We start from the raw sequence: 13,361 nt of genomic DNA on the forward strand, positions 1-13,361 counted from the left end.
TGTATGTACAAATAAATCTTTATAAAAAAAAATATTCTCCTGGAGCGTCCCTGGTGGCACAGGGGTTAAAGTTTCAGCGCTATCACCAGCCACTGCAGCATAAGTTCAAGCTGTGGACAGGAAGCTGACCCACTTGGCGCAGCAGACCTCTCCTGCCTCTCCCACTGCTCTCCTCAGCAGTGTACTTCATCAATTTGCCTGTTCTGCTCCCCACTCTGTCTCTGGTGAATCCTCTAACCCTCCCTCTGCAACCCCTTACCTCTGACCTATACCCCAGGTCTTGTATGTATGAATAAATAAAATAACCCTTAACAATGTTCCCGTGGACTGTACAAGAAGGGAGAAGGAAATGCAGATAAGACACAGCACATGGCATTCATGGGACTTGGCTTCTCTCCTGTGGCGCCAGGCACTGCTTTTCTAAAGATTTCTCCTTTCCTGCAGACTTTTTGGGCTTTGTTTTCACTTTCACAGCCTCAGGATTAGTGACAACCTCGCCCATCTCCTTTTGGGCTCCTCCTGGGCTGATCCTACCCACTGACCTTCCTCTTTTGCCTTCCACTGTTGCCTTGGGGCTGGTGCATGCAGGGTGCCTGTGGGCCACAGCAGTTCCTAGAGCATTTGTGAAGCTGCTTGTTCTCAGTTAGCCCACCTGCCACCACAGCATCTGCCCCTCCCCATTCAGCAGCAGGGACCCTCAGGGTGTGTGCATGGGGGCGGGGGACCCCTACTTACGATGCTTAAAGTCAAGGCATGGAACCATCTGTTGCCTGATGCAATCGAGGCTTGGGGAGTTGGAAGACAGGTTCCCACCTGGTGTCCCCATCTGGCTACATGACCTTGGGAGGGTCTCATCCCCTTTCTAGGCCTCAATGTCCTCATCTACCTAATGGGAATCAGATTTCTGCATGACCCAGGCATGTGGGAGGATGAAGTGGAGGCACAAGAGAATTGCATGAATATAAGGGATTATTGTCTGGGTCAGAGGAGAGGGGGTGGAGGCCTCTCCTCCACCTGCCAAACCCACCAGGGCACAAAGGAAGCAGAGGGAGGAACTAGGGACCACCCAGGAGAGCAAACAGCCCATCTGTGGGACAGGGGCACTTTGTCAGCAGCTGGGAGGCCCAGCCTGGACTGCTCACACCTCAGAGCCCGTGGGTCAGCCACCCAGGCTGCTGGAAAACTGGGGAAACGAGCTGAATGCTCACTGCTCCCAGCCCCCACAGCCACAGTCCTGTTCCCTCTCCAAGACCCCCAGCACCACCTTCCACCTCCCCACTGCCAAACACAGGTGACTGTACCATTCCTGTATGTTTCTTCCATCCTGTCACCATAGCCAAAGGGAGCTTTCACAAAGCAAAGCCATTACATCCATCTGTCTACCACCCCTGCTTGCTAAAATCCACTGCTAGCTTTGCAGTGTCTGAGAGCAAAATTCAACCCCCTTATCCTAGCCAGTGAGGACTGGCATGGTCTACCACTCCCATCCTGTGCCTGCAACCTACGGGGAAAGAGCCTGGCTCTGCCAGACTCTTCCTTGGTAAGAATTCTGTAACTTTCATTCATTCATTCAGAAAAGTTCACTGAGCATGTCCTGCAGCTCAGGCACTGTGCTAGGCATTGTTACTCAGCAGGGAAAGATTAACCATAAACACTAGCAGTAAATGCGACGCTGCTGGAAAGTGACAGATGTCATTAAATGAAAGTAAAAAGTAAAGCAGAAGAAGCTGACTAAGAGTTCTGGGAGGGAAACAAATTGCATTTTTAAATAGAATGGTCAGGACCGTGGGTCTCATCCAGAAAGTGACATTTAAGTGAAGACTGGAAGGTGACAGAAAGTGACATGCAGACGTCGGAGGCAAGTGTGGGAAGAGGGGACAGAGAACATAGAGGCCCTGAGGTGGGGCTGCAACAGGCTTGTTTGAGGAACATCACTGGGAGAGGCCTCAGAGTAGAGCATGCCTTGTAGGAGTTTGATTTTGTAGAATGAGATGAGAGGGGTTTGACCAGAGAGGAGTAGGGGAGGAGGACAAGGAAGGAGAGGAAGCCATGTGGGGTTTTAGGCTGTCATGGGGGACCACTGAATCCTGACCCCCCAGGGGGACGCTGGAGTGTAAGTCACATCTCAGAGCCATCTATCCACACCCCTACCACGACCCAGGCAAGAAAGATGGCCTCTCAGAGCTCTGATATGATGGGTTACAGCTTGGAGGGACATAAGCCCCCCAGGAGATCCCAGCAGCCTAAGGCAGCCCTCCAAGGAGAGAAGTGGATACTGGTTACTGAGCACTCACCCAAGGGGAGCACAAACCAGCAAAAAGGGTGGAGCACCATTCTTGACAAAACCCCAGCAGTTACATCCCTTTTGGTCTGGGCTTGCGGTGGTGACAGACAGGGCTCATCCCCCACTGAGACCAGGTAGATTTTCTGGTTAACATGACTTAGTAGGGATTAGCCCCGCCCCAGTACAGAGGGATCCACTCTCAGCAATGTCCCAACAACATGTGGCAGGCCAGCCTTCTCTGCCTCCTGGGAGGAGGACCCAGTCACCCTGGACTTAGCTCTGCTCATCCTTGGATACTTTGGATGTTAGGACATGCTGCGTCTTAAATCCACTCATTGACTCCACAAACACTAACTGCAAACCTACTGTGTGTCAGGCACCACTTAAGGTTCTGAAGCCATAGCAGTAAATGAAACAAGGCCCCCACCCTAAGGGACTCATGACCAGAGAGGGAGATGATTAAAGGAAAAAGAAGGGGTGGCACGTATTGATGGGGAAAGTCCAGGAAACTGTGGGAGTCACTTGGGGACTCTTGACTCTGGGGAGGAGGTGACAGTATACTGTAAGTGGGGAATATGTGGTAGTTACCTTGGTACAAAGGTATGGGAGAATATTAATTCAGGTTGATGCAGAAGCTCTGAATTCCATGGCTCACCGTCCCCACTGCTAAGCCCTGACCCAGCAACCATCCTCTTACCTGGATGACTTTGGCATCCATCTCTTGGGTATCCTACAGAAGGAGATGGTGGAGGGTCTCCTACACAGGGACATGGCAATCAGCTGTCATTAGCCCCTCTCTTCTTGGTTGAATGTCAACCTATAGGCTTTAATTCATGGATATGCCCAGTCAGCTGGCGTCAGTGAGCAGAGAGAAGAGGAAGCCACATGCACCTGAAATATGTCGTGGGCAATTCCCAGGAAGCCCATGCCAATTTGGGTGGGGGCACCTAAGCCCCTTCCATAGCCCTGTATTTTCAATGTCTCCTTCCACTTTCTGACCATGTCACCTACCTTTTCCTCTTTGCTCATTTGGTGCCGCCTACAATGGCTTCATTGTTCTTCCAGTTTGTCAAACAAAAACTGTTCTTTCCCCAGATATCCATCCCTTGACCTTCTCCACATTGTTCCATTGTTCCTCAAATGCCACCTCATCAAAGAAGTCCTCCATGACTTTATCTCAAATAGCCCCAGCACCATCCACTTCCACCTTGCCTGCCCAGCATGTATCACCACAAGGCATATGGCTTTTCCTGTGTTGATTGTCTGTCTCTCTCACCAGACTGGAAGACTTGGAATGCCAGGACCATTTCTGGTATTGCCCATGGTCTCCTGGCCATTACAGAGCCAGGAGAGTTGATAAATATCTGTGAATAAATGATTCTTAAAATAAGTGGTTCTGAAAGGAGTCCTTCCAAGTCTGTCTGGCTATCTTAAAGTCTTAGATATGACCTTCCCCCCCCCACAATTTCAGAGGCCCAGGAGCCCATTAAGGGCCTGTCACAGCCAAAGAGCTGTTCTTCAGCCTCTCCCCATGCAGGCCCACCTGGCAGTGTCATCCTAGTCCTCTTTGGCCACCAAGGTGGAAGAGACCCAGTTCTGGAGTCCAGGCTCCAGGAATGCCTGGTGATCTCATTTTCTCCTTTGCAATATTCCCCTTTCCTTCACAGGGCCTGTGCCTACATTTCTGAACCAGAAGGTGTTTACACAAAACAGCCTGGGTTTGGCGACAAATTCACCCTCCATGAGGAATCCCTAATGAATCTCTCCTTTCCCCATGCCAGGAGGCTGCAGGGAAAATTAGCTCCATCTCTAGCTAATGTTGAAGGCAGCCAAAGGCCAGCCTAAGAGAGGGTGCTTAAAAAAAAGAGTGAGGGCCCTCCCTGGTGGTGCAAAGGGTTAAAGCACAGCAGTGTGAAGATGTAGGCAGCCACTGCCTCCTGAGTTCAACCCCCCCACCAGGGAGCTGACCCACATGGTGCAGCAGACCTCTCCTGACCTGCCTGCTGCCCCCTCAGCAGTGAATTTCAGTACCTCTGCCTGTTTTGCTCCCCACTCTGACTCTGGTGAATCTTCTTATCCTCTGCACCTCTGACTTGTACCCTAGTTCTGGTGTGCATAACTAAATAAAATAAATCTTAAAAAAAAAAAAAAAGCAAGAGAAGGGTCCCAGTCTGGATCTGGAGACAGCTGCGGTATAGAGACCACCGTGCTTTTAGACCCACAACTGTTGGTCCAGGTTTGCTGTGTGACAAAGCATTGTCTTTCCCCTGGCCTCAGGCTGTCCCTGTGAAACGGGGCAGCAAAAGGCCACCTGTACACAGACGGTTGTGGAATTCAAGTAAGATAAGGGGAGTGAAAAGGCTTGGACTTGCAGCAGCCAAAAGGGTGAATAAAAAGTGGAGTCCGGGAGGCAAGCTTAAAAATAAATTCCGCCTCTCCCAGCCTGAGGAGAGACAAGAGCGGTACTTTGATTCACCCCCATCTTATAAACATGTCAGCGGTTACATGCAAGTCACAACGACACACGGGTCTCCTGGAGCCCCTCGAACAGGAGAAGGTTTCTATTTCTGCACAGCCCTTGCCAAGGCCTGCCACAGTAAAGTGGTCCTTTGAGCTCCAGTGCGGGGCATGAGGGGCACCCAGCAGCAGGAAACCCAGCGCCCTCGGAGTGGGGGTGCTGAACCCGTGTATGCGGAATACCCCTTGGGAAAAATATCTGTGGAGAAGAAAGATACAGAAAAAACAGAAACGAGGGGACCCGTGTGACTCAAATACGTGTTGTTCGAGGATCGACTGTTTTGTCACTAATTATTGGTATTTACCACTAGGATGCGGTTATATTAAGTCAGGGACTTTGTTTTACTCACTGCGGAGTCCTCAGCACCGAAAACCGGCACAGAGTGAGTTTCTCAGGAATATATGAACCCCGGGAGGGGCAGCTAGGAGGCAGCTCCCAGGCCGGTGCTTCCCGGGGTCCCGCAGGGGGCGCGCCAGGCCCGCCCCAAGGCTAGGCTCCGCCTCTCTCCTCCCGCTACGTAGAAGTCAGCGCGTCACGTTCTTTAAATTGAGCATGCGTACTGGAAACGCTGTCACAGCGACGCATGCGCATTCGAGCGGGGTCCGAACGGGGCCTGAACGGAGCTTGGGCAGGGGCTGGCGGATCTGCGGGGCACCATGCTGTCACCCGAGGCAGAGCGGGTGATGCGGTACCTGGTGGAGGTTGAGGAGCTTGCGGAGGAGGTGCTGGCCAACAAGCGACAGGTGGGAGGCCTGTGGACGGAGCTGAGGCTGCGTTGGGTGGTTGGGGTCCGGCGTGTGCGCCGGTGGGAAGTGCGCAACGTTCGGGAGCTGTCTCCGCCGCGGGCCCGCTGTGAGTTCAGTGGGGCTGTGGATCGAACGGCTGCGACGCGGACGTGTGGTGCCTTGCAATAATGTGGGCTACACGCTTGGCACAGCCTCACTACTCCGTCCTTTTTATTTGGCACCTGTTAAGTGAGCGCCTGCTCGATGCTAGGCTTCCCCTTTCTCCAGTGTTCCTTGCCGTGCTCTGCGACTCCGACCCATTTCACAGCGCAGCTCTTGGGTTCCCTTCTTGGCCTGGGGTGCACAACTTGTATCAAGACCCTGGGGGAAACGAGGAATAGAAGAAAAGGCGCCCGAGAGCTCTTCTGATTGGTCAGGGGTGGGACGCTTGAAGGAAGAACCAGTCTCCGTCAGGTCAGGGGGCCCTTGAAGACCTGCACAGGAATTTGGGTCCAATTTTAGTTTAAACGTTTGAAACTTTGAAAGGAGCTCATGGAGGAAAGGAGCTGGAAATGACGCGATTGGATTTAGGTGTTTTTTTTTTTTTTTAAGATTTATTTATGCGTACAGTACTGAGTGCAGGGGCCGTGAGAGGCTTCACCAGACAGACAGGGGAGCAGAACAGGCAGATAGACGAAGTACACTGCTGAGGGAAGCAGTGGGTGAGACTGGAGAGGTCTGCTGCACCATGTGGGTCAGTCCCGCGGCTGGGGGTCGAACTCGCTCTTAAGCAGCAGCAGCTAGCTTCGCAGTGCTGTGTCCTAACCCGTTGCGCCAGGAGAGGGGGGTGGGTCCTGAATTTAGATTTTAAAAAGATAACAGTAACTGCTGTGTGAAGCACAGATTACAGAGGGGTTAGCAAGGGGCTGATGAGGAGCCATTGTCATGGTCCAGGTGAGAAACTGGTTTGGACTAGGGTCTTGACAAGCGAGTGGGTCAAATATATTTTGCCGATGGACTCAGTGGCCTTTGATAATGTTGACATATAGGGGTAAGGAAGTAGGAGGAGCCAGCACCGACTCTTGACACCTCATCTCTAGTTAGATCAATTGAATGGTTGATTTACTGAGTAGGAGAGCCCATTAAAGAAAACACTGTATCAGGGTGGCTGAGCAGTACTGTTAATAGTTTCCTAAGTAATAACTGGGTGTCAGGTACATGCGAACTCTTGTTCCAGGTTCAGCAATCTGTGAGACTCATATCCCTGTTTTTCAGAGGAGCAAGTAGGGCGGTAAAGGAATCAGGCATAATTCAACGCAGGCATAATTCAAACCTGGGTTTTCCCAGTCCAGAGCCAACACTTCAGGTGCTTTCTGTAGTGCTGCCTCATTTCCTCAGACAACACTGTGCTGTTATCACCATCTTGGTGCATCCACCCCTGCTGTACCAGGTTACTGTTGTTAGGTTTCTCGTGGGAAAGGTCAGAATCAGTATTCTTCTCCACTCCTGGATCATGAAATTCTTTAAAACTTGAGAAGTGGCCTTCCAGTGGGAAATAAAGCACACGTTTGCCAGCACCTTCTCTGGAGGTAAACATTTGTGCAAAACATTCTCTCTCAGGACCTGAAGCTGAGTTGGGTGAGAAATAAGCCATGCATCAGACCATTTTAGGCAGTGATACAAGTAACCCCAGAATGCTGTGGTGTTGTTTGTTAGGTTTTAATAGCCTTTGCTTTGTTGAGAGGTGACAGGTCCGGGCAAGAAATAGCTGAGTTTCCTCCTGACCTTGTGCTTTTCAGATTGTGGACCTGGACATCAAAAGGAATCAGAACCGGGAGGGCCTGAGAGCCCTGCAGAAGGATCTCAGCTTTTCTGGTAAGTCAGGCCTTCTTTATTACAACCCTGCAGGTCTGTTCAGTTTTCCACCTAAGGCCTTCACCTTGCCCCTGGAGAGTGACCAGGCAGGATGACAAAGGTGTGACACAGCCTGTGTGTGTGAGAGAGAAAATGTTGGTCTTACACCAGGATTAGTGTATGTTTTCACACATTAATGACCCAGGATTTTAACTGGTCGCCTCAGTGATCGGCTCAGCTGCTGGCTCACCAGTAATGGCAGTAGGACTAGGAAATGCAGCAAATACATAACCAAAAACAGAAAGCTGAAGAAAGAATTGGATACGGGCAGAGGAAGGGGGCAGGCTCGGGACTGGTAAGGGGCCATCATCACGGTCAGGTAAGAAATAGGTAAGCCACGATGGTGTGGAGCCTCTTTAGACAAAATTAAGTGGTTATGACAGAGTAAGCAAGGGGGGAGGAGCGTGGCATGAGGTTGGAGAGATGGGTAGAGGTCTGGCCATAATGAAGGACCTTGGGGGTTGAGTGGAGATGTTTAAGTTTTGTTTAGAGTACACTGGAAAGTCTAAAACTTCCCAGTTGCTTCTTGTCACCAGAGTAAAATCTGGACCCACATAATCTGACCCCTTGCATTGTCCAGCATCATTGCCTCCAACTCCACTGGTCTTACTGTGTTCACACCCCAAGCGCATTGATTCTTGTTCCTGTTTCCACTGTTCCCCCAGATGTCTTCCCCCAGATGTCTGAGTGGCTCACTCCCTCACTTTCTCTGGGTCTCTGACCAGATGTCATATCAGTGCAGCCTTTGCAGACTAGTAACCAGTCCCTCCCCTAGTCAGGCCTTCCCTACCCCCCTTAGCATGCTTGATTTTTCTCTAAAGTACTTGGACCTGTCACAGTTCGACAGATCATATCTATTTTTACTCCCTTTTCTCCACTGTAACAAGTTCTCAGAGAGCAGGAACCCTGTCTTAGTTTGCTGTGTTCTCCGTATCTACCAATTCCTGGCAGACAGGAGATGCTCAGACATTTGCTAAGGGAATAACTATTTGCCATTTCAGAGGATGTGATGGTTTGCTTCGGGAACATGTTTATCAAGATGCCCCACCCTCAGACGAAGGAAATGATTGAGAAAGGTAAGGCCTGCAGAGGTGGGGCAGGTACACAGCCGCTTTGCCTCTTTTAGCATACAGTTGAGAGTCAGACTTTGGGCAGCGTAAGGAGAGTGGCTGCTAAAGGTTTCATACTGCAGTGGGGTTAGTCCCTGTTCTACCTCTGGTATTTTGCCATTTCTAAAAGGGAGAAACTGTATAGCACAGTTGTTGTGACGTTGAAATGAAACAGTGTTTGGGCCAAGCAGAGTGCTGGTTTCTTAGTGCGGAATGAATTGGACCACACAAAACAAAACACAGAAAACCCAGCAATTTGAGGCTGAGGAAAGTTGAGTTCTGGTTTTCTGTTATGAGCAATTCAGGGCTGGCACACTGCTGGGCAGTGTCATCTTAGCATATCCTCGTGGTGGTTTACAGCGCTGCAGGCCTCAGAGCCGCATGCCAGCCTGGGAGAAGGAAAGGGCTTTAGCCCTTCTATTTTGGAAAGCAGGCCATTTTCCTCAGGCACTTCTGACCTCTTATTGGCCAGAGCTTAGCCACATGACCATGCATAGCTATAGCAGAGCTCGGCAGAGTGAGCTTTTTTACTTTCACATGCCTTGGGCAGCCGGAAAGGTTGGAAATGGAAGTTTGGGGGGAGTGAACCCCTAGGGTCTGCCACAGCATGACACTCCACATCTTTATAACCCTGCCAGAGGCTCTTTGGAGAAGCATCGTGAAGGCAAAAAAGGCAGGCAGCATGAGGGCCCTCAGAAAAAGGGCTTTGCCTAGTTTTTTCCTCCCCAAGCTTGAAAATGGATGGGCCCAGAGAACCAGCAACGTCGTCTCAGGCCTTGAAGACAGGGTGTTTCTATACCTGTTGAAATCGAAACCCAGGCAAAGGAAACTGATCCACCGTGGAGGAACAGTTTGCAGAGTCTTGTTTAAAAAACATGCGCTAATACAATGGTTAGAAAGTCAAGAGCTTTTGTACTTGGGTGGTGACCAGAGGCTTAGCTCAGGCTGAGCCTTCAGATTGGGTCACTTGCTTGGGTTCAGGATCTGGTCCTCAGTTCTGTTGACTCACAGATGTGGTCCCATCTCTGTATCTAGCAGGGTTCTGGGACACCATCATCCCTGGCAGGGAGCTCTGAGAGACTGGCCACAAGCCTCAGCTGGTCAGGGCTTCAGCCCTCAGGAAGACCAGTGAACCAGCCAGAATATCACCAGGAGCAGGTAGAGTTAGTTGGGCGACATTAGTCATTTGCTTCAAGCCTTGACAGCTGTGTCTGTCAGCCTCCGTGCCTGAAAGGGTGATTCGCCTTAAGGTGTGACCCACCAGAGCAGCCTAACCTTCCTGTTTCTTAGGATGAGCTTGAGCATTGGGCTTGCCCATTGATCATTTATGTTACCTAGAAACCCCTCAGCTTGGAGGACTTGGGTTTGTAAAATTCCTCAACCACCCATTTTCCCACCATCTTAAGGTGGACTGGATCTAGATTCATTTTGTTATATTTTAATTTAACATGGTTTCACTATGAGGAGGTGGCCCAAAATTCTATATTGCCTTCCCCAGCAACAGTCCCTCCCGTGGTGCTTTGCATAAATACGTTGCATGAACTGAGCCAGAGATTGGTGTGCCTACCCTATACTAGACCCGTTCAGTGGTCTTGGGTTGGTCAGATCCCTTCTCAAGCCCTCAATCTTCATTTAGTCTCAAAGGTCCCTTTTCCTTTCTAAATGCTGTGATTCCCTTACTCTCAGGAGACTGGCATCTCTGACCCCCTTTGGGTCAAACATGTCGTATAATCTCTCCGTGTTGCCCTCATTTCAGATCAGGATTATCTGGATAAAGAAATAGAGAAACTGCGGAAACAACTTAAAGTGAAGGTCAACCGCCTCTTTGAAGCCCAAGGTATTGGCTTGGAGTGGGGGGACTGGACATGGAGGGGAATGAGCCATCAACTCAGACTTGGAGGGGCAGGGGTAAGAAGTCTTCCCAGGTGGGCAGTGGCCTGGATGGCCTGTGAATGGCACTGAAGCTGTGGGCAGTGTTGTCTGTAGCCTCCCTGAGATGGAAAGAACAAGAAAGTTTGTAGGGTCTTAATCCTGTCCTGAGTTCTTTTCCAGATACCAGTTATGGCTGGGGTAGCGCATATATCCTAGTACATGGCGTAGGGACCTGAAGGGCTCTGCCTGTCTGAGGGTCTCAAGAGGTGGTTAAGGTCAGGTCAAGTGCTGGATTTCTGGGAAACCTCCCAGTGGGTCGCAGGACTGGCAGGAATCGGGAGGTTTCTGGGCGGGAGGGTTCTGTATCAGCCTTGACTGCTGCCTGTCAGCCGCCAGCCTCATAATGTGACTGCAGGTTCTTGGCCGCTCAGGAGCAGGCAGCGCGCCTTGCCTAGTGCCTTGCAGCTAGAGGTCCTTCCCCATCACCTCAAGGGCAAGAGTTGGGCACCACGAATGCACTAAAAGCCCCTTCTGCAGGCTTGATGCCAGAACAGTGAGGGAGGTTGGACAGCAGAAGGTTCATCTTGCTGACTAACTGTCTTCTCTCCATAGGCAAACCAGAGCTGAAAGGTTTTAACCTGACCCCCCTCAACCAGGATGAGCTTAAGGCCCTCAAGGTCATTTTGAAAGGCTGATTTTCAAGAACCAAGATGGGGACCTAAGACCAGCAAACCCTCCCCCCTGGGTCGTGGAGGACCCTGGACTCTCCAACCTTGAAACCTAAAAGGACAGAATCGACCCTGCAAGGAGACAGGCTTCAGGACCGAGCCGTGGCTCCAGTATGAAGCCTCTTTGTCTGCAGTGTTTGGCTGCTCTGAGGCAGCAGGAGGGAACCCTCAGCCTGCCGGTGTCCGCTGGGCTTGACCACTGGGCCAGGCGGACACAAGCCCCATTGACCGCCCCCAGCATCCACCAGTGGGTGGTGGCAGTGGAGGTGTGAGAATGACCATGGCAGCACTTCTGACAATGGCCTGCTGTCCAGATGGGACACGGGCAGTGAAGAAGGGCACAGGGAGAGTGGGAGCGTCATTCCAGCATTCCTCTCAGAGAGGGAGACATTTCCCAGCTGTGTAACCATTGGAAGAAAACAGCACGCTAGTGGTTTCTGAAGGAAGGACAGAGCCCTGTGCTTGGTAGTTTCCCAGTCATCCACTCCCTCCCCCCCTCTCACCCCCTCAATTGCCTCCCTTTCGCCCTTTTTTCCAGCTTGTGCCCCAGGACAGAGTCCGTCGTGGGTGCTGCTTATCAAGCCTTGCGCCTGCTCTTTTAGTCAGGAGGCCTTGCAGAGTCCTGTACCCGTGGTGGGTGAGGGAGCGGTGGGTCCTGTGCCAGTGGTGGGTGCTTCTTGGCATTCATGTCCATCTAGGGTGCCCCCCCAATCTACCTTCAGTGGTCTTGGGTCCTAATGACAGAATACTGTGAGGGCGTCTTTGCTGTTCACTGAGGGCTCAATAAATGTCACCCAGGTGATCTTCTGGTCTTTACCTCACTTGGTCTCAATTGCGTACGCACTGCTCTCTCTGGAGACCACCTGTGAGGGGCAGTGGTTCTTGTTTCGAAATGACACAGCTGAGACAGCAAGTGTCACATGTCCCCCACTCAGCTCCAGCTGGCAACTCTGCGAAGACCTGCGCTGTGCTCAGACCTTGTGTTTTCTTAAAGAACTAGAAACTTGGATTTTTAAATTGAATCTTTTGCCTTTTAAATATTGCTAACTAATTCACGAAGTTTTGAGCCAGGCTAGCTGGTTCACTTCTTGGGATTGTCAGTGCTGGTCAAACAAAACACCTTCCATAAACCAAATTTGGTTCAGCTCTGTAAGTTTGTGTCCTCTGGAACTTTGTTGTTGCTTTTAAGTAGAAATGACTTGTTTTCTCCACAGTATAACTAAGACAGGGAGGTTGGATTGAAAAGTAAAAGTTCACCCACTGCAGACAAATGGAAGGCCTGACAGCTCCAGGTAGTGGGGTGCTACATAGCTGTCTGGTCAAGGCCAGGAGCCTTGCGACTTGGTGTGGCCTCCACCGGACCATGTGCCTGCCTGTCTGGCAGCGTGGATGGTGGGCCAAATCCTGGAAATCAGGCCTATGGACTTGCCTCAGTCATAGAAACAGAGGGAAGTTTCCTCTGTTTCAGAGTCTGGAAGCCCAGAGTAACACCTCTCTCGTGACCATCCCAAGGACTTCTTGGATTGCCACTGTATTCCATCTAAAAATCTTTCCCTTCCATGGTGAACTTAACTGGTAGAATATAAGGAAACAGAACAAAGGGGCAGGAAAAAGACAAAACTGGCGGGCAAACCATAGTCTGAGGTTCACAGCCAGAGTGGAGAAAGGAGGACTCAGAAGGGGAGGGAAGAACACAAGGTCTGTGGTGATGGATCAGAGTGCTCTGGTGGGGGAGGGACTGCATATATTGTACAAAACGAACAATATAAAAATGAAAAAACCTGGGCCCTCCCTGGTGGCACAGCGGGTTAAAGCCCAACGTTGAGAAGCTAAAGCCACTTCAGCATGAGTTTGATCCCCACTTGGAGGTGACCCACATGTCGCAGCAGACCTCCTGACCTACCCACTGCTCCCCTCAGCAGTATACTTTGTCAGTCGGCCTGCCCTGCTCCCCACTCTGCTCCGGTGAATCCTCTCACCACCCCTGCACCTCTGGCCTATACCCCAGTTCTGTATGTATAAATAAGTAAACAAAAAATAAATGAAGAGGGCCCTCCCTGGTGGCGCAGCGGGTTAAAGCACAGCACTGAGAAGCTAAAGCCACTTCCGCATGAGTTCAATTCCCACCTGCCCCGGAGGTGACCACATGGCGCGGCAGACCTCTCCTGACCCGCCCGCTGCTCCCCTCAGCAGTGTACTTCATCTATCTGC

At 51.0% G+C, this 13,361-nt stretch overlaps 1 protein-coding gene across 1 annotated transcript; it reads left to right on the forward strand.

Annotated features, from left to right (window-relative positions):
* Positions 1 to 5,393: 5,393 nt before the first annotated feature.
* PDRG1 (p53 and DNA-damage regulated 1) lies at positions 5,394 to 12,279 on the forward strand. Its single transcript, XM_004687303.2, has 5 exons — positions 5,394 to 5,545; positions 7,327 to 7,402; positions 8,443 to 8,517; positions 10,307 to 10,387; positions 11,035 to 12,279. The coding sequence occupies exons 1-5, from the start codon at positions 5,459 to 5,461 to the stop codon at positions 11,115 to 11,117; spliced, it is 402 nt and encodes a 133-aa protein (XP_004687360.1). The 5' UTR covers positions 5,394 to 5,458; the 3' UTR covers positions 11,118 to 12,279.
* Positions 12,280 to 13,361: the final 1,082 nt, after the last annotated feature.

Source organism: Condylura cristata, unplaced genomic scaffold (assembly GCF_000260355.1).
Source record: "Condylura cristata isolate star-nosed mole 26May11 unplaced genomic scaffold, ConCri1.0 scaffold00022, whole genome shotgun sequence".
Lineage (NCBI taxonomy): Eukaryota > Metazoa > Chordata > Mammalia > Eulipotyphla > Talpidae > Condylura > Condylura cristata.